Source organism: Triticum urartu, chromosome 1 (genome assembly GCF_003073215.2).
Source record: "Triticum urartu cultivar G1812 chromosome 1, Tu2.1, whole genome shotgun sequence".
Classification (NCBI taxonomy): Eukaryota; Viridiplantae; Streptophyta; class Magnoliopsida; order Poales; family Poaceae; genus Triticum; species Triticum urartu.
The window spans coordinates 25,061,466-25,081,977 of record NC_053022.1 but is presented as its reverse complement, the minus strand read 5'-3'; the positions used below and the strand labels follow the sequence as shown (position 1 = coordinate 25,081,977).

The window sequence follows — 20,512 nt, the reverse complement described above, 5'->3', positions numbered from 1 at the left end:
ACAAGTATCTATCTAAAATAAGAAAATCAGAAAGAAAATAAGAACAAGAGGCTCACCACGATGGTGCCGGCGACGAGATCGGCACGGGCGATCGACGGCGGTGAAAACGGGGACGGGGCGTGACGGACCGCTAAATCTAGACAAATCTCGGTAAAAATGGAGCTCCGAGGTCGAGCTTCGAGAGGAGAAAGCTTAACTAGTGTCGCTCGGGCATTTCATCGAACACCTCATGTGCATAGGAGGTGAGCTAGAGCACCCAAATGCCCTCCCCTCGCCGGCCAGAAAAAACAGAGCACTATGGAGTGCTCTGCCGCGGCGACGGGTGTATATAGGCAACTTATTTGTCCCGTTTCGTCGCACGAACCGATACTAACGCCCCCCTTCTGTCCCGGTTCTAGACATGAACCGGTACCAATGGCTATGGGCCAGAAGCGCGGCCCATTGATCCCGGTTCATGCCTAGAACCGGTACAAATGGATTCAGACGAACCCGGACCAATGCCCACGAGGCCCCGGCCGGCCTCCTGAGCTCATTAACCGGGACTAATGCCCCCCATGGGTCCCGATTCGTGAAGAACCAGGACTAATGGGCTGGCCAGGCCCGAACTAAAGCCATGTTTTCTACTAGTGCAAGCTGGTTAACCAGCCAACAAACGGAAAGTGAAAATTAGTCTGGTAATGTCCAAGGGAGTCTAGCAACAAGATCCACAAGAACTACACACATAAGTAGTCAAAATCACAACAAAACATAACAGAACTCAACGAAGGGGCATCACAACTATCGGGTATCTACATCTTTAGAAGAGAAGATGCCTGATTGTAGAATGGTGTGATGAGGCGGTCAAGCACATGGGTGTCCTTCCTCCTGCCTAATGGTCTCCACAGCTATGATGATTTTATAAATTTAGTCAGTGAGTTGATTGATGAACTTTCCTTCAATAACAGATTTGTACCTAATCGACCGTAAGTCCCAAGTCATAGCCACGAAGCCAACTCATTGGATACAACACGTCTGACGTGAGAACCGTTGGATAATGATTTCATTCTTGCTTAATTCGGGTGGTTTTTTTTTGAATAAAAAGGTAGAGCATTTTCTACCTTATGCATTCAAAACGGGTAGGGTACCCGAATGACCAGAGTCATTTACATGAAAGTGATGTTAACGCCGCACACTTTGTGCAGCAGGCCACCAAACCTAGAAAAGGATACAAAGCAGAAAGGTTGGGAAGGAGAGGCGGAAGAAGAAAAGGCTAAGTAGGATCAAGTGCATTTGCCCAGGGAGAAAAATTATATCCATCGAGTGGTTTAGCGCGGGGGCTCCATAGTTTGAGTAGCTCAGTAACCTTGCTACATAGTTGCCTCTCATTCCAAAAGGATCCATGAAACACCTGATCATTCCTGGCGCTCCAAAGGGCGACTGCGCATGCTGTGAACAAAATGTGCCACTTATTGCCGTGTCGAGCCCGCGACTGCTGCGAACACAGGAGCTCTCTTGCTTCGATGGATGATGCGGCAATGTCTTGCATCCCTAGCTTGGACCAGAGGGACTGCGCCAGCTTGCAATGTAACAGGATGTGGTGCATTGTCTGTGCGGCCGGGCATAGATCACACCCGTTGTGTGCAACGAGTTTGTCCCAATGCTTTTTAAGTATATTGTTGCGAGTGTTGTGTCTGTCTTGAAGGGCAATCCATAGGAAAACACGGTGCCTGTGTGGTATGATCTTGTCCCAAATATACTTGGTTGTCGGACAAGTCTTTCCTCTAAAGGTGAACAGCTGGTAGAAATAAGAGGTGGTGACAGACTTGTGTCTTAGAAGGGGCTCCCTCACATCTGGCATACATTCATGTGGCTGAATATTATGCAGTAACTCGAGATGTTGTGAAGCTCCTGAGTTGCTATGGAAGAGAGGTTTGGATGTAGCCGAATGCTCCATTGTCCATCTCTAAACTGGGAAGCCACTGTGCAAAACTCGGACGTGGAGAAAGAGAAAAGAGACGGGAAACATGCCATGAGCCAACCACGTTCGAGCCAATGGTCATGCCAGAAAGCAGTGCCCTTTCCGTCCCCAACCTTGCATTTGGTAGCCTCGATAACCATACGCAAGGTGGACCTGAAACCTCTCCAGATGGCTGTGTCCCGGTTTTGTGGAGACCAGGAGATTTCCTTGTGACAATATGCGTGTGCAAACCAGTTGTAGCACGGCACGTCGCGTTGCTGCAAGATCCTTGCCATGAACTTGCAAACGAGGGCCCTGTTGTGTGCTGCAATGTCTCTTACCCCCAAACCTCCATGTTCTTTTGGCAAAGTGACCACATCCCAAGCGACTAGGCAATGCCCTCCGCTGACTTGGTTTTTCCCTTGCCATAAGAAGCCCCTTAGGATTTGCTCGACCTTGTCTAGCGATTGCTGTGGCCATAGAAAACAGCTCATGAAGTAACTGGGGATCGCTGCCAACACTGCGTTGACCAAGGTGAGGCACCCCCCCCAAGACCAAAAGGTTGCGAGCCATCCAGACAGACGCTTGTCTACTTTGTGAATTACTGGCAACAACAGTCCATGAGTGATCTTGTTGAGAGAGTGGGGTAGTCCCAAGTACGTGCATGGGAAAGCCGAGACCTGACATTGTAGAATATCTGCTATACTCTAACAAGTCAGATCATCTAGGCAGACTGGCATGATAGTGCTTTTATGATAGTTGATCTTAAGTCCGGTGAAATCACTGAAAGCTTGTAGAATCCGTTTGATAACCCGTGCTTGTTGGATACCTCCTTACATTAAGATCAGCGTGTCGTCATCATACTGCAGGAGCAGGAAGGGGCCATCGCCCCCAAAAGGTTGAGGTTTCCTGCTTGGTGTTCCTTTTGGCAGAGCTGTTGCAAAACGTCGGCTGCCAGGATGAAGAGGTAGGGAGAGAGGGCGTCCCCTTGCCTTAGACCACTCCTTAACATGATTTTCTCTCCGGCAGATCCATTGATAACTATCCTGGACAAACTAGTTGATAGGACGTCATGTATCCATCTGACCCATCTGCTCCCAAAACCTCTGGCTGTGAGGATGAGCTTCAAAGCATCCCAGCTAACACTATCAAAAGCTTTCTGAAAATCTAGCTTGAGCACTAACATTGGCTTTTTTTCTCTTTTTTGCCTGCTGAACCAGTTCTGCTGCCAAAGCGAAATTTTCAGCTATGCATCTTCCAGGCAGAAAACCAGATTGTAAGGGGTGTATGAGGCTTGGGATGATACGTTGAAGCCGGACTGCTAAAACCTTCGTTGTAAGCTTGGGTATACTATGGACCAAAGCAATGGGCCTGAAATCCCGGATATCTGTTGGGTTCTCTTTCTTTGGAAGCAGCACAATATTGGCAGTGTTGATGCCGCTCAGGTCACTGCAATGGTCATAGAAAGCTTGGAAAAATCGCATTAAGTCCTCCTTTAGCAGCCCAAAAAAGCTCCTATAGAACTCATTGGTGAAGCCGTCGGGCCTTGGGCTCTTATTATTCGGAGCTCTCTGTATCACTGTTGCTATTTCAGCCCAGGTGAACGGCACTTCCAAAGAGCTTAGATCAGTCTGGTCGTATAAGCTTTCGGGGTCCAGAGTTGGCAACGACTCGGAAGGTGTGTCGAAGATGCCGTTGAAGAATTGTGTAGCAATTTGAAGTTTGTCTTGATCATTGTAGAACTCTGCATCGTCCTTAACTAGCAGCTTGATCCTGTTTTTGCGATGCTGGCAGTTGGCAGCAGCGTGGAAAAACTTGGTGTTCTCATCTCCCAAAGTGCAGCCTCTTATTTTAGCTCTTCTTCTCCAAAAGATGGTTTGCCACAAAATAATTTGCTGGGCTTTTGAGTTGGCATGGTTTCTCAGAGAGGCCTCCAGCATGGATAACTGCCTGCGTTCCTCCACGGAGTCAAGGTATTGAACCACATGATTGTAGTTGGCTAGAATCTCTCGCATGGGTGACTTCTTGCGTTCCCAGACCCTGATAGCAGCTCTAGTCCTCCTCAACTTGAAATTGATCAAAGTGGCGGCTGACGCGAGCTGCCTGGTTCCTCTCTCCCAACTCTGTGATATCAGATTACGGACCTCTGGAATGAGCAGCCAGTGGTTCTCAAAGCGGAAGAAAGAGCTCTTGAGTGCTACCCTTGAGAAATCCACACCGATGAGCACATGGTCTGAAGTTTTGGCAGAAAGGGCAGTAGCGGAGGTGTTGAGGAACCCCATGTTCTAGTCGGCGTTGACAAGCACCCTATCAAGCTTTACCAGTGTAGGTTCCGATCTCTTGTTGGACCAGGTAAATCTTCTGTTGGCAACTTCAATGTCGTCAAGAGCGTGATCTCTGATCCATGTGTTGAACCTGTCCATCAATACCCAATTCTTCCTGCCTTGCGACTTCTCGTGCTCAAATCTGTACATGTTGAAATCTCCGATAACGATCCAGGGCCCCGTTACTTGGTCTGCTGCATGATTCATTACGGCAAAGAACTCATCTCGCTCAGCGTCGTCGCACGGGGCATACACCGTGGACAGGACGAAGCTGTCGTTGTTGCTCCGGGACTGGAAACTGACAATTATAGTGAACCTGTGCTTGAAAATCTCTGAGCCTGAGACGACATTGTCATCCCAGGCCAAGAGCAATCCTCCAGCTGTTCCGTTGGCCGGCATGTGTACGAAGGATCTTTGAGCTGCGGGGGGGAAGGAGGCTGCCTTGAACGAATCCACAACCTGCAATTTAGTCTCCTGCAAGCAAACAACACTCGGGCGACTAGCAAGCAGTGCATCTCTGACCAAAGAGCATTTGTCAGAGTCCCCAAGCCCTCTAACATTCCAGTTAGCAATCCGCATGAAAGATAAGGGAACACTTAGATAACAGAGGAATAGACATGGCAATGGGTGGAACCAGACGAAATGCTAGATTGATAATCGAAAGTTGCTCAGACGAGCTTACAAGGCTTTGAATGCAAAGGACAGTGGAAAGCAAACATGTAGCACAATGCAGATACATAGTCCAGCAGGACCAAACACTAGATGGATGAACTACGATACAATGCATAAGCAGAAGGAGAAAGTCGTTGGGGGAGGCTCGAACTAACATGCATTTGCCCGAAACATCGTTACTCAGTACCATGGTAAATCTATTCATGATCAGACCCGGTCGACTCAGAAGAACCAGGGGCAGCACCTGACGCGTCAGAGGAGGATGAGCTTGCATCCGTGCAGACGGCCTCAAAATTCAGGTCGCAGCAGTGTGCGAGCAGCTTGGCCTTGCCCCTGGTCAGAGGCCTTGGGGTGCCCTGGAGAGGTAGCTCGACGATGGAGGCCGCCTTGACGGTCTTGCACCTCTTCCGTCCCAAGGAGCGGCGGCTGCTGCCCTCACTGGCAGCCGGGTTGGCAGAGGCCTTGCGCTTGGAGGCGCGCTCGATGGGGTCAACGCGGACCCCGTCATACATCTGCCGAATGCGCGGGCTCCGGCGGGGGAAGGTAGTGTGGCCGCATGGGGCCGGATCCATTGCCTCCACTGTGCCTCGCGCCGCTGCCGCCATAGCATGGGCGTGCGGGGCCGGCTCCGCATCCTCCTCCGCGCCCTGCGCCGCTGCCGCCGCGGGCGCGGCCGGCTGAGGTGGCACCAGAGGCCCATCTGGAGCTGGGAGGGCGATGGTAGCTGTCGCAGCCGGGGGATCTAGGAGTTGCAGGGTGGGTGGGTGGCTCTACTGGTCGGTGGCGGAGGGTTGGAGGGGAGGAGCACGGCAGTTGCAGAAGCGATTAGCAACCTCCAAAGGCAGGATTGCGCAGGCCCCGTGCTGCATATCCGTGCACGCAATAGGCGAGAGGAAGCCCACGGGCAACAGGCCGACGAACGGGCCGGGCACGGGACGTACATGCCTCGTACAAATTGGCCTGGCCACCATCACCTGATGGGCCTGGGCTCGAATTTGCGCCAAAGATCTGTCAAGCCTGGGGAAGCGGCTCTCGCCCGCAAGCGAAAGAAGAGGTCCAACATCAGGAATCAGCGAGTTTGGGACGAAAGCTTTGGGTAGATGCCTGCAGTCGATAGAAGGTAGCAGTGGAAGTGTGCGGGGACAGAATTCTCCTGAGAGGGTTTTAGGCCAGAGCTTAAAAAGGATAGATCTACAGGTGTGGTGTTCGATCTTTCCAAGGGTGAGATCAAAGCAAAGGAAATGGTTGTGGCTCGTGCTGGTAGGACCGACCACAACGATGTCAGAGGTCGTGCGATTGTTGCTCAGCTTGACAGAGAAGGTGAAGCTTAGGGTGTCAGCGTCAAAGGCGGCCTCCACATGTGGCCGCCGGACCTCGGTGCCAAGGAGGATAGGTTTGAGGCAAAGCCGGTCCTCGTCCTCGTGTGCTACCTCGCCAATGGTGGGGATGGCGAACGTGTCTACCTTCCGGATCCTAGGCTTAGCTGAGAGCTTGATCATTGCGAGGATATCGCCAAACGTGGCAAAGTGGGGGTATTGGAAGGCGCCGTCGATGCGGTGGAAGGCGAGGTGGTGTGGGATGTGTTGAAGAGATTCGACTTTGACGAGGACAAGGATGCTGGAGAAGTCATTCCCGTGGAGACAGGCATGGCTCACCCCTAGCAGGCTAGCAAAGCCAACCACGCTGGATGAGACCCCTCGGCGATCCCACAGCTCGAGCGGCATCTTCTCGAGGGATAGGCTAACTATGTGACGGAAGGAGAAAGTAAAGGAATTGTCGCCTGCATTGTGCGGCATGATGTCCACCCTACGAGTATCAGTCATCAGCAGGCTGGCTCGTAGGGCGGCCACCTGCTCTGCCTCGCGAAGAAAGACTACAAACACAGTGCCAGTGGCGCACCCGGCGAACCGGATATCTGTGATGTTGAGCCAATCCGCGAAGAGGCGTTTAAGCCATGGGAGGAAGCCGGGCATGGGAGGAGTGATGTTGATGAGGCAAACTAGGGCATTCTGATCAGGGAGGAGGGGGTAGTGCACGTCCAGGGAAGTGGGGCGGCCTCGGACCACGGGCTCCATGGAGATGGGGGGTGCGGGCTCGGGAGGAAGCAGGGCAAGAGAGCTTGAAGGAGTGGGGCGGGCTGGAGAGCTTGGAGCAGCGGTAGGCATGGAGGCCGCATTATAAGGGGGGAGGGGGCAGCGCGCGAAGACGATAAGCCGCGTCGGGAGTGGCATTAGGAAGCCACATGGCCCACACGTCTGCAGAGCAAGCAGACAATGGGGTCTCTACAATCCTTGCGCCGGTGGCTGTAGGCTAGGCATCGAAAGCATCTAAGATGCAAATCTTTAGGCTTTGCAGTCCTCTCTCATGTAGTGGAGGCGATGCGTTGCGCAGGAATCGCGTGATTCCCAGGTGCCGGAGTGGACAGGAGGGCCTGCAGGTAGGAATTATGACGCATGACAGGCGTGCTATTAAGTTGGTTTTCACGATAAATGGCAGTAACATCCTGGTAAGCCGGAAGACCCATCACATCGTATTTGTCGAGTGAGCGATCAGATTGGGCGTCATGCGCGGCAGCCAGCGGGTGAAGAGGGTTTAAGGCATTGGCATGATTGCTGTTGCATGGGGCATGCAGCCTTGGGGTCTCACCCTCAACAGATCGCGGGAAAACTGGGCTCGAGAGATCACGCACACTGCACGAGGGATTGGAGGGACGTTGCACCGTGCCAGGGTGAGGTCCTAGCAACGATGGCAAGCGGGAGTGCGCGGTGAACGGTCGTGGCGTAGAGCGTGCCGCTAGGCTGGTACGCTTCTCTTTGCTCAAAGAGACTGAGACATGTAAAGTCAAGATGTTTGTATTCTGATCCAAGGTGCAGTAAGAACTTTTAGTACTAAGCTTACCTTTTACTTTTATTTTCTTTTAACTGAGAAGTGTAGAAATTAGACACACTAAACCGTTGGATATAATAATTAAAGAACTAGAAAAACATTTCACAGTGTGCTAGGTAGTGAACAGAAATCATTGTCAGATGCTCCAAAGTAGATTTAGTTGGACAAAATAAGATAAATTTAAACTGTCTAGTGCAAACTCAAGTAGGACAGCATTGATCACGGACAACCCAACCAAAACAAGAATTAGAACACAATACAGATGCATGAGTGATAGTGATGAGCGAGAAGCTTGTGCGGTATAATACACCAGTCTTACAAACATATCGACGAGTGAGTCCTACACTCCCCCCAACCAAAACAAGAATTAGAACACAATACAGATGCATGAGTGATAGTGATGAGCGAGAAGCTTGTGCGGTATAATACACCACTCTAACTAACATTTCCAACAGGTGAAGCAAATGTTTTTGTTCGCCAAAATAAGCTCAGTTTCATAGCTGCCAGACTGCACATCAGCACATGTATATATGCAACCCAAGCAAGTGAAAAGGTCCCTCTGTGAAGGCATCTTGGAATTGCATCTCCATCAGCCATCCATAATTGCCTATTACAAACACATGAAAAATTGACAACCACCAGCCATCCATAATTGCATCTCCATTACATGGAATTGCCCGCACGAATCTTCATCAAAATCAAGTGGTGTGGGAGTTAGATGTGAGTTGGTTAAGTCTCATCTAGATGAGAGCTAGACACACCCATTCTCAATACGCTATAGCGTGCTATTATTTTCAGTGGCATTAGCACAACTTCGTTGGTGCGGACGGCGCTCATAGTTCGGCCCAGGCACCACCGTGCAGGCGAGTTGGTCATGGCCGTGTCCAAGCCGGAAAGATCCCTGTGGTGCGGGCAGCAGTCGACGTTGGAGTGACGTGAGTAATTAAAGTGAGGCTTTCTTTATTTTAGGGAAAGTGTGGATTCTTAAAGCAACAGCCCAGTCATACAATTAGCAGAAAACCTCTTCACGGTTTGAGGGAGTTGTGAGGCATACCTCAGTCAACAAGAGTTTATTATCAGGTCCTGGCTAATGTGAGAAGTAAATGAACATTAGATTATATTCAGATTCTTTTCAACAGATCTCTTGCTCAGTTCCTTCCTGCCTCAACGTTTCTACTTCAAAATTCAGCCAACAAAGCAGTGACGGTCTGACGGAAATACCGTATTTCTCTTTAGACTCCAGCAGGAAGTATTTCTATTTCGGGAGGGGAGTTTCTTAAATCCGTTTCCTGATCCTCGTTTCTGAAAGCCAATATAGCAAGCTCTGCACTAAGAGGAGCAACTTACTGCTTTACTATGGAATGAAAAACGTTTAAGCGATTCCCGTTAGTGTTCAAAACTTAGCATTAACAATTCAAAAAAAAACTTAGCATTAGAAAAAAAATGTTACAAGTAATGGGGCAAAGCTAACTTGTCTCGTGTGGTATTGCTAAATAAAGGCTGTCCTGCCCAGCTTGTCGTAAAGAGCGCGCAAAAGTAAAAATGAAAATGACAATTAGAAACAAATTCAAGGAACTCAATACAGTCTAGCAGAATGCTGGGTAGACAGTACGGGACAAAAAAGTACTGTGAGGTAACATTATGGTCAACAAAATCATAAGATGCTGAAAAATAGATTTAGTTGGATGGCGACCTATCAATTTAACAATCTAGATAGAATTCAACTAGGAGAATAGTCCTCGCAGTGACAGCTCTATGTAATCAAGAACTAAAAATAAATCGGGGGAGTGTAAGTGATAGTGGTGAATGGTGAACTTATTGTATGCATGGTATCATCCCAATATTACTAGACATATCTATATGTTAATCATGTTTTTTCTGTTTCCCTCAGAAAGTCCTCTTCCCTTGACCACAAAACAAGATGAAAGAACTATATATGTTTCCTAGGTTTTGAAAGAACTGTCTTACAAATGCATAAAAACAGGGAGAAATGAATATTTTGCATTGATGGATAATAGTATGTACATATTGTAGAAGATATTTACTTGCACAAAATAAATGGAAGAGAGGTGAAAATGCAAACCATTTCACATATAAATAATGCACTCTCAGTGTCTTAAACTACCCATAGCAAGAGCTAGCAAGTTGCGACAATAACCAGTAATACATGATGGCAAATAGATTGAATGACTAGGTTCATTCAGGCAACTAAGCTTTACCAATTTACCCTTACAAAGTCTTCTCTAACCAACATTGTTTGAAGCCACAAAAGTCATGCACCCAAACACCAACAGATAAAGACATAGGACTTCGGACATATCCAAGCTACTGGCACATTAAGTCCATAGCAACTTATATTTTTTCATACCGTGTCGTGTCATTCTGCACTGACTCTCACTGACCAGCTGACGGCCATTCTGCAAAACAGGGAATGTAAGGTAGACCAAACCTGGATTGTGTAGAAGTGGAGAAGACACGCACTTTCTGATTATCCATATTGTACGACATTATTAACTTCTGTTTGTTGGTAACGAAAATCACATTACAATCTGGATGGACTGCAAACATGGTATAGGAATAGGAGTATCCTTTGTGATGCCTTGTGAACAATTTTAAAACGCTCATTGTATGCTTTAGTGCCCACTTTCCATTAATGTAATCCTCTAGAACCCAAATATAGAGTTGGTAATCATCAACATTCTCAATCCTCCAAGCATACAAGAGCCCCTGAGACTGGCCAATGGAATAATGTGTAAACAGGGTTGGCAAGTCATCTGGCATTTCAATCTCCCTCCAAACTTTCCCCTCCGCGTCGACCGTGACTATTGAGTTACTAAAGGTAGTCAAATGCATAGCGCCATTCAGAAACACATACCCTGCATGTCTATTCACAGTGGTTCCAGAGGCCCACTTACTCTGAACAGAAGTCCACCGCCCAGTTTCTGATGAGTAGATAGACACTTGTCCGTGGTTTGGTGCCTCGGGTGCAGACAGGGCAAACGCCACAAAGCGGGAGGGAACGGCCGCATCGAAGCCCAAGTAAATGAGTGGTCCGACATTGACGATGCCTTGAACCAAAAATTGTATATGAGGCAGCACAGTCCACTCCTTAGTTGCAGGATTGCACACAGCATAGTCATGTCCGCCTCCGCCTCCGCCTCCGAGGGAACGGGATTTCGCGCAGTCGCAAAGGAGAAGGCCGCCGCAGCATTGTTCAAGCCACACGCGTTTGTAGTTCTCGCGCAGGAACTGGAGATTGAGGTCGACCAGAGGCGGGCCTCGCCCAGATAAATTACGGACACAGATGTTACCTCCGAAGTTGAGAAAGAATCCGGCTAGGCTCTGCGGCGACTTCTTGAGGATTTCTCGGTCGAAGCAGAGGGCGAACCACGGCTTGGACACGCACTTGAAGCGGCAGAGTGACTTGTAGGGCACCCGCGAGAGGATCTCGACGAGGGGGCCTTCAGGGATGCTCATGCTCTCCACTGGCTGCTGTTTCTGCTTCTTCTCGTGCAAATGGCAGAGACGATTTAGTTTTAGGTTTCCAGTTCTGGATGGAAGACTGGAAGAAGGATGAGGCGGGGTAGCAAACCTCGGAAGCCACGGGAGCAATGTCGGGGAACGGCAGCGTACGATGGGGCGGAGCGCCGTCGTAGCGGCGCCGGGTAGCCGGCGGGCTGTCCTCCTTCGTGCAGCCATGCCTGCCTCCTCCTCCTTGTGGCATCCTCCACCCCGTCTTGTCGATCAGCGCCTCGATGCCCTCGCCTCGGCTCCCCGGAGCTGTCTCTAGGTCTAGGGTTTGGGGTGGGGAATTTACCGGCTGCGGTGTCCTCCGTGTGAGGGAGCGACGGATTGGCTTCTGAGAACGGCCCTTTTTTTTTTTTTTGAGGGTAAGAACGGCCCAATTGGTTTCCAGCCCTACACGTAATCATATGATTTCCATGAAAAAATTATTAAGGGGCGCGCGACAATATACGATCGCTTTATGCGACACTGTAATTCAGCTCGTCAACACGGAGCCAGTAGTGGGCCGCACCACCCTAGTTCGTTCGTTTTAACACGAAAGCAAAAGGCTGAACCGCTTCGTTCGCTTCTGGGACCGCTCGAGACAGACGATCAGGAGGCGACTTTCCTGCCGCTTCCTCAACACCGGCGACGCTGGATCCTCGTCCGTCTCCGTCTGCCGCTCCAGCGGCGGGAGCGGGCGGGGACCCTTCCAGATTCTCTCCGGTAGAGCCCTAGAGGTATAGGATACGCGTAATTCATTTCTAGGGATGCTGCATCAACGATGGGGATGACACCGTGTCGAAATAATTTGTTTCTGTTCTTCCTCCATCTTGGTGATGTTCTAATGGGCAGAGCCAGGGAACGATGGGGATGACACCGCGTCGAATGAAGTTGATGGCACTAAGATCTAGCGAACACGGGGAAGAATCCCGGCCGATGTGCCACAAAGCATTGGTGGTGGTCCGGTTCATCGGCTCGAAAATCATCCTTGTATGCGAAGGTGTTCCTCTAAATCTTGGTATGATGGCAGCTCCCATCTTTCTTCAATGTTGCTTCTGTGGCGGAGGAGGACGATGGTGAGTGATGTTTTGTTGTGGCACCAGATTCAGTCGAAGTGAACTTCTAGTTTTATTTTTTGCGAAGTCTTTGGTGCAATATTGCAAGACATCTATGTATGTTTCTTATGATGATCATATGTGTACTCTTTGTAATACGTTTGTTTATTGAATATATTTGTGGTTAATTCAAAAAAAAAAGGTTCGTTCGTTTGTAACAGCGTGAGACCAGCGGCGCTTACATAGGAGAACCTGCACATATGATCCTCTCGGAAAAAAAACATGCACGTACGTATGAGCCATGTGTTCTACCTTTTTTATATTTTAAAATATTATAAATATGTATCTTCTCAAAAAAGTTAAATTTTAAAAGTGGTCGTTACACGTTTAAAAAATATTCATGCAGTCTTGAAAAAAATGTTTGTATAATAAAAAAGAAAATGTTTGTGCCATTTAAAACATGTTCAATGTTCCAAAAAATGTTTGTGGCATTTATTAAAATTATACAATGTAAAGAAATGTTTGAGTAAATTTAAAAACTGTTTTATAAATATATAAAAGATGTTTGTGGCGTTCCTGTAATAAAAAAATTTACACTTTTTTTAAAACAATGTCCAACATGTATTCAAAAAATAATTCATCGTGTATATGAAAAACGTGCAAGGTGTATAAAAACATTACATGTGTGTAAGAAATATATATAACATGTACTAAAAAAGGCGATGTATATTTTTAAAAAGAAGAGGTAAAGAAAAAGAAAAAACAAAGAAAACTGGTAAAAGAAACGCAGAAAAAAAACAGCATGAAAGATTCAAACATTGGTCCAAACTCGTCTATAGAACCTTCCCAAAACCGCTAAACGGGTTGACGGGCTAAGACGATGCACTCCCAGCACCAGAGGCGAGGCTACGATAGGTCTTGCAGTAGGCCAGAAATAGTCTGGGCATTATACTTGCACTACTCACTACTTACTGATGTATCCTGGCATCGCTTTGTCTCACCCACAGCGACCCGAAGGAGGTGTCACTACTATTGGACCAGCCCAGTAGCTTCGTTCTTTGCTTGTTCGTTTGTTCTTTCTTGCTTGCTTCTCGTTCACTCTTTTCTTTATTTATTACTTTTTTCTACTTTTGCATATATTTTAAAATCGTCTAAATACATAAATTTCAAATTTTATTAACTTTCAATTTAATAAAAACTTCACAACAAATTTTGAATATATTGAGTCAGTGTAAAAAGTTTGTTCATGCATTTTTTTATGATTGTACATGAAAAAATTGTTTGTCACATTTCAAAGGTATTCAGCCATTTTTCAAAAATGTTTATACAACGTAAATTTATGTTTTTGTAAATTTTACAAATATTGTTTCCACTAAATAATTAAATAATTAAAAAATGTTAACATAATTTGTAAAAGGTTTTTTTTACAATTTTCGAAACGTGACATTTAGTAAAATGTTCACAAGTTTCAAAAATGTGTTCATGACATTTGAAAAATGCTTACACACTCAAAAAAATGATCGCCTAATTTCAAAAAATATGTTCTCCTTTCCATAAAATATTCAACGGGTATTTGAAATCATATGCATATCATTAAAAATACATTCTAACATGTTTCTGAAAAAAGACATCATGTATTTGAAAAATGCTGAATGTGCACAAAAAGTATGTTCTTCATATATGTGAAAAATGTACATGTATTAAAAAAGTATACATGTAAATGAGAAAAAGATAAAAAAGGAAAAGAAAAAAATCACAAAGAATGTTCTAAAACTGGTCGGTAACGATTTGTAGAATTTTCCCAAAGCCGCTTTATTGAGCCAGCCCACTAAGGCGGAGCGCAAATCATATGTAGAGATACAACTCACGAAATCACTAATGAAGAAGCACTCGTTGCACGGAAGAAGCATCTCACGGAAGGAAAAAAATATATCTTTTTTTTAGTTTACGAGCTCGTGGAAGGAAAAACAGAAAGCATTTTTTTCTGTTTTCGAGAGGCACGATAGTGGCTCTTGCGGAAGCAAACCCATGCTTCTCACAGCAGAAAAAAAAACTCATTCTTTCGCAGAGTTATTTTTTCAATTTGTTTGTCCAAAAACTAAGAAAAACCGATGAAAAACAAAAAAGTCAAAAAATCTAAAAAAAACATTTAAAAGCTAAAGATGCATGTGAAAAAACAAAAAATTAAAAATTAAAGAAAACGCCCAAAACGCGACACGTGACAACGGCTGTGAGCGTGTCGTGTGACGTGCTTCGGCACACCTCAAGTGACCTTTGGAGAGCCTCCTGAACGAACGGTTTTTCATTAGTTGCTCTCTACAACTCGCACTAATAAAAATCGAGATGTACTGCACTTTGCGCTATATATCGCCTGCTGGTAGCACAATCATAGCGTCGTTCACGAGGATCCCCCAGCGGCCTTAGCCTGGAGCATGGCGAACCAGCCAACCAGCACACGGCAAAAAAGCAATTCCAATTTTTTTTTCACTATTTTATTTCAACTGGTTTATTTGGAAGCAATTGGGAATTTGAAAAATGTTCACAAAATTTCAAAGATGTTACAAATTCGAAAAAAGTACAACATATGAATAAATGTTCCCAAACTTTAAAAATGTTCACTAATTAATAAAGTGTCCATGAATTCAAAAACTCTAGGAGGATTCGAAACATATCATAAATTTGGAAAATGTATACAAAATTTAAAAAATGCTCACAGATTCAAATGTTCGTGAATTCAAAAATATCACAATTTTAGAAAATGTTCGTGAATTTTCAAAAAATATTTGTTACATTTGAAAATTTTGGAATTAGTACATTCTCTTAAACTCAAAAATTATAAGATGTTTTGGATATTTCAATATGAACTACATCTGTACTGAAATGATTTGAAACGGAGGGAGTAGATACTAGCTGGAAATTAAACAGGACCAGAAGTACATGTACGTACAGTCTTTCCAAAGACAACGGCAGCACATGCACAGGGAGTAGATATTACGTAGATGGAAATTAAACTACGTAGATGGAAATTGAACAGGACCATAACTAGTACGTGTACCTACAGTCCTTGAAAAAACAACTGCAGTACATGCACAAACACCATGGATGCATACACGCTAGCTACGTACATCTCTCGCGCGCGCGCGCGCACACACACACACACACACACACACACACACACACACACACACACACACACACACACACATCTTGTTCATCTGCGCCCATCACGAAATTAAGCAAAGTAAATAAGTAATTAAAGCTCAAGACGGTCAGACCCTGGCGGTTGCGGGGGCGGCGGTGCCCATGCCCTTGTGGTGGTGGTCGCCGTACTGGTGCTCCGCGCCGTACGCACCTGCGCCACCGAACTGGCCGCCGAAGAGCCCGGCGTGGAGCGCCATGACGTAGAGTAGCTGGGTGAAGGCGAGTATGATGATGAAGGCCTCGAGCACCCGGAGGCGCCAGCCGCGGTGCCCGCCGACGTGGATCTCCTTGCACGCGAGGCCGAAGGCGAGCGCCGTGATGGCCCAGGCGACGAGGGCCGAGGAGGCGCTGGTGGCGAGGCTGTCCCCGCGCCAGGTGCGGACGTGGTGCACGCCGGCGAGCTTGGAGGCGGCGCCCACGACGCCGGCGAGGATGGCGAAGAGGAGGAAGTAGAAGGTGGCGCCGTTGCCGGCCACGCCGGCGTAGTTGGTGGTGCCGTTGATGAAGTGGTTGAGGTTCCAGCTGGCGAGCCCGATGACGACGATGTACATCACCAGGTTCAGCACCAGCAGCGGCGCCACCATGCTCCGGCTCACGCCCGCCATTGCTGGATGGTTTCGTCCAACTTGTTTGCACGTACACTACGTCGCTGGATGGAAGGATGGAAGCTTAGCTGTGGGTGATTTGATCTGGAGTGTAGTGGGATAAAATATATAGGGAGCGAGAAGCGGGACAGGTGTGATCCGCGGCTTACAGGTGTTGGACGCGTGGCCGGAGACGCGCATGGGGCTTTACACCAAGCTGCTTCCGGTAGCCGTTGGCGGGAGACGCCGGGTGGATGGTTCCAGCGCTTCTCGTACGTACTCAGCTCCCGGCCGTACGTGGCGGGCTGACGGTCGTGCCCATTTACATGTGCGTGCGCTCGTGCCCATTTACCACACTACCCTGCGCTATCGAATCAGCTCACGGTTGCTTCAGTCCGAAGTTCGGTGTTCACTCCACTTTGCTAAAAAAAAACAGAGCTTCTTAATTCTGGGGTTTATGGTGCGTAAACCATTTCTAGCGGCAGGCAAAATGTTGAAACATAGGGTGGGAAGGAAAATCTCTAAGCGCCTTTGTACGTGTCAAGGGATATAATGGGCAGTTTAGTCTCACTCTGCTAATAGAGGGAGGAATTAGACCTTTTTACAAGGGATTTTTTTCCACATGCTATTGAAGTTTGAGAAGAGAAATGGTTCCCGCAACGATGTGGACGCGGGAATGAGCCGAGAAGAGCTCATACCTGTGCGATTAACAGGCGCTCTATGAATCCGAGACAGGAGAGGCGTGATTAGATTTTTGGGGACTGTCTCCTACATGAATTCGTCTGCATCCATTACGTCATCTACGTTCACGTCACTTCTGTAATTACCATGTCCACCGAAGCCGAGAGACTCACTGCCGAGAAGGCTGCTGCTGATAAGAAGGCGACCGAGGAGGCTGCCGCGCGCCGCCGCTATTGCCAATTGGCCTACTGTAAGGGTTTGTTCTGATCCTCTACAAACTTCCAAAACTCCTCAAAATCAGCTTCCTGAAGCTAGCTTCTACTCCACATAGCGATTTGCCGAGCGTTCTGCACCTCGTAGCTTCTCCCAGTGATTTGGCCTGCTGGGAGGCTGCTTGCCTGTTCGGCTAGAGCTTGGGCCGGTTGGAATCAGCCCAGCTCGGGCCTGACAGGTAGCGGCAGGGATGCACCTTCGGGGTGGTCTTCTGGAAGGGAACCTGCGGGGATGGCCTTGTATACGCCGGATATGGCGGTGGACGGGAGCTCCGGCCAGCAGCTGACAGGATCCGACCGTGGCGGCGGGGGCAACGGCGGATGCAAGGTAGGTCGCAGAGGGGATTGCTTGGCAACGCAGCTATTCGAGGGAGAGGGGAACTGCTCGAGCGCGTTGCTATGACCGTATCGAGTCGGGCTGGTGAACCGTTTTCTTTAGCGGTGGCATTTTTGTTGTAAATAGGGCGAACTTCTCTTTCTCGTTTTTCTGGAGCTGGGCTTTACGGGCTTCGAGTTTTTACACACGAGAAGGGCTCAGCTTCTCGAATACAGCTTCTAGGAGCTCAAACGTTCGGCACGGCTTCTGTCGAGAAATGTTCAGAATAGGCCCTAAGGTATAACACATTTATCCGGCTCCTATTTTATTTTCGCGTGTGTTGTACTAGCGATTTGCATAGATGTTTTTATTATCTGTGTAGTAGATATTATGATCAAGTATCAGTATGTTAGTATTGTTTACGTCATGCTCATAATTTATTGATGAATTAAATTAATCAAAAAAATGCTAATATACTCTACACAAAACCTGTTCCATTTGAGAAAACACTAAGATTTGTTGACATACTCCAACAATAGTTGCATGCAAGCCCAATACAGTTTAAGAATACAGACAAGTCCTTGCAAAAATCGTACGGTCTTCCTTTCTTCTTCTTCTTCATTGATCAGCCGCAAGCCGTGAGTAAAGCTCCTGTCTCACTGGCAAGAACAATAGTTGACATCCGACTCCCTGTCTCACCGGAGCAACCTTATTGAAACACATGAGCTCATAGGGCAGCGGCCAGGAAGTTAGATCATTGTCCCGCCCCAAAGTAGCAAGAAGATAAAATCCTAACTCTAACCGAATGAAGGATGGGGACATAAATCTCACAAGTTACATGACGAAGCCTTATATGGCTGAGCTTCATCCACTAGAGATGGAACTAGAGAACAAAAAAACACATTGCAACGTCACCCCCTCCGTAGGGTGCTGCCGATGTGCACAAACACTATTCACACCAGACCAAGTGCCCGACAAACGTTAATATCCTCCAACTCATCGACGCCACTCTGAGGATGGACATCAACATGGAGAAAGCCGAGAAAGAATTACTCCCAACGACGCCACTACCCTAGAGGGAGAGTCAGTAGGGGGCAAGCTGGGGCCATGACCCCCCATGCTATTTGTTTCTTAAATTACCCATATATCATATGTGGATATACAGAGTTAATGCCTAAACTTTTATGTATGGCCAACTCCAGTGATCATAAATGTATCGTTGGCCTTCCTCATAAAAACTTCCTGGCTCTGTTCCTGCACTACTCCAACTTCACAGCGACGAAGACCCTATGAGACACAAATCGGGACACTTAGATTAGGGGTTCCCCGAACCTCCCATCGCTGCAGCGACCAGCAGAGGCCAGGGGAAACCGTGGTGGTGCCGGTGGCTCGAGGGGATGAAAGTCACCTCCTGATCGCCTCTATCAATGAACCCCTGACAAGAAAATCGAGGAGCTATATAAGCCCGGTATCGTTTGGCACAGGGGTAGTGCAATTTGTTTAAAATCTGGATGCAACAATGGAACATATGGTTGCGCAAAAGATGTGATGCCTAGAATCCTTATTCTCGCCCCTCTATAGGTTCCCGCGACTACATAGGAAAATAAATACTAGTTATTCTCCCGCTGGTGCATGTTGAAAAGAATAGTTGGCAAACTTTAGGTGTCTTGGTCAGTGGCGGAGAGGGACCAGTAGCCCCCCCCCCCCCCCCCCAAAGCCCTAACACTACTGATTTAAGCCTAGTATTAGTGTAAAGTATGATGTTTTTGTTGCTAAAATGATGTGTTTCGATGAACTGGCCCTCCCTAACAAGACTTGCCCCCTCATTCGATTTTTCTGGGTCCACCACTGGTCTTGGTGCTCGCAGATAAGCGAATTCAGGTGTCTCGACTATGATGTTTCTCGGACCCTAACTATGATTAGGGAATTGCATACAACAAGATGACATAAAATTGAAGACATAACCATTGTCGAGGAGTTATACAATCATTTTACCCTTAGTGGGGGGAAATCCGCCTAAGCTTTTCTTCTTACTGTCACACTCACAACGAATACTTCACAATTTGGCATCCATCTCATACATACCACTCATCTAAATTGGTCAATGATTAGATTAAAAAATAGAAAGCAATATACATCTATAATGAATCATTCAACCATGGGAATTTGCTTGTCAAGTAGTTATTCATCACATAACAAATTTGAACTAAAACCATGACGAGTAATTTGGAACGGAGGGAGTAGCAAGTACTATTTCTGTACTGGTTTATTGGCTTCCTTCGTATTTTATGCCAAATTTTGATCATATATTTAACTAACAATATGTTAATGTATGTCATGAAAAATTGTACTGTTAGATTCGTATTTGAACATAATTTCTAATGATATCGTTTTTGCTACATATAACTTATATTTTGTTAGTTAAACTCATGATCAAGTATAACCCTAAATACAAAGAGGACTAATAAACTAGGACAGAGGTAGTATGCATCATGATGGGAGAGAGAGAGAGAGAGTGAGAGAGAGAGAGGGGGGGGAGAGAGCAAGCATGTGATGGTGTAGCCTGGGTATAGGCGCACAAGTTGAAACAGATTAAAGAATGGCAAACAAAATGAAAATGTAATATTTTACAACTAAATAGCTTTTACTTTATCTTATAAATTTATTTAACAAATTATTACCCTTGTTTTCTTAGTTTTTATCAATAAATTATGCGAAAAAGATCTGATCTGCAAAACAGACATAATTAATATTTAAATTATTATTTTATTTTTAACTATGAATATCTTGCAAATATTACTATTTCCGGTTTGCATTGCTCAATCTAATACGTCTTAAACTTTATTAAGACAAATGTTTGAGGATGAACCTGTTATCCTTTTTCTCATGATATTCTATATTGTGCAAATTCGGTATTAACAAATATAAATTGTGTGTAATTTTATAATTAATGATTAATTAGCTATGAATTGCGTGACTCCATCTATGATAGTTCAAATCATGATACTACTTAAAATTACCCATATGTATGTGTGTTAATAACTATCTCTACACGTGATGGCACATGCCATTTACTAG

The 20,512-nt window shown here is 46.4% G+C and overlaps 1 protein-coding gene across 1 annotated transcript; it reads right to left on the bottom strand.

Annotated features, from left to right (window-relative positions):
- Nucleotides 1-15,354: 15,354 nt before the first annotated feature.
- LOC125544012 (membrane protein PM19L-like) lies at nucleotides 15,355-16,256 on the bottom strand. Its single transcript, XM_048707535.1, has one exon. The coding sequence runs from the start codon at nucleotides 16,184-16,186 to the stop codon at nucleotides 15,650-15,652; it is 537 nt and encodes a 178-aa protein (XP_048563492.1). The 5' UTR covers nucleotides 16,187-16,256; the 3' UTR covers nucleotides 15,355-15,649.
- Between the last annotated feature and the right edge of the window lie 4,256 nt (nucleotides 16,257-20,512).

What these genes read in the sequence shown, in the direction of transcription:
- LOC125544012 (XM_048707535.1), bottom strand. Translation starts at nt 16,186, where the DNA reads ATGGCGGGCGTGAGCCGGAGCATGGTGGCGCCGCTGCTGGTGCTGAAC.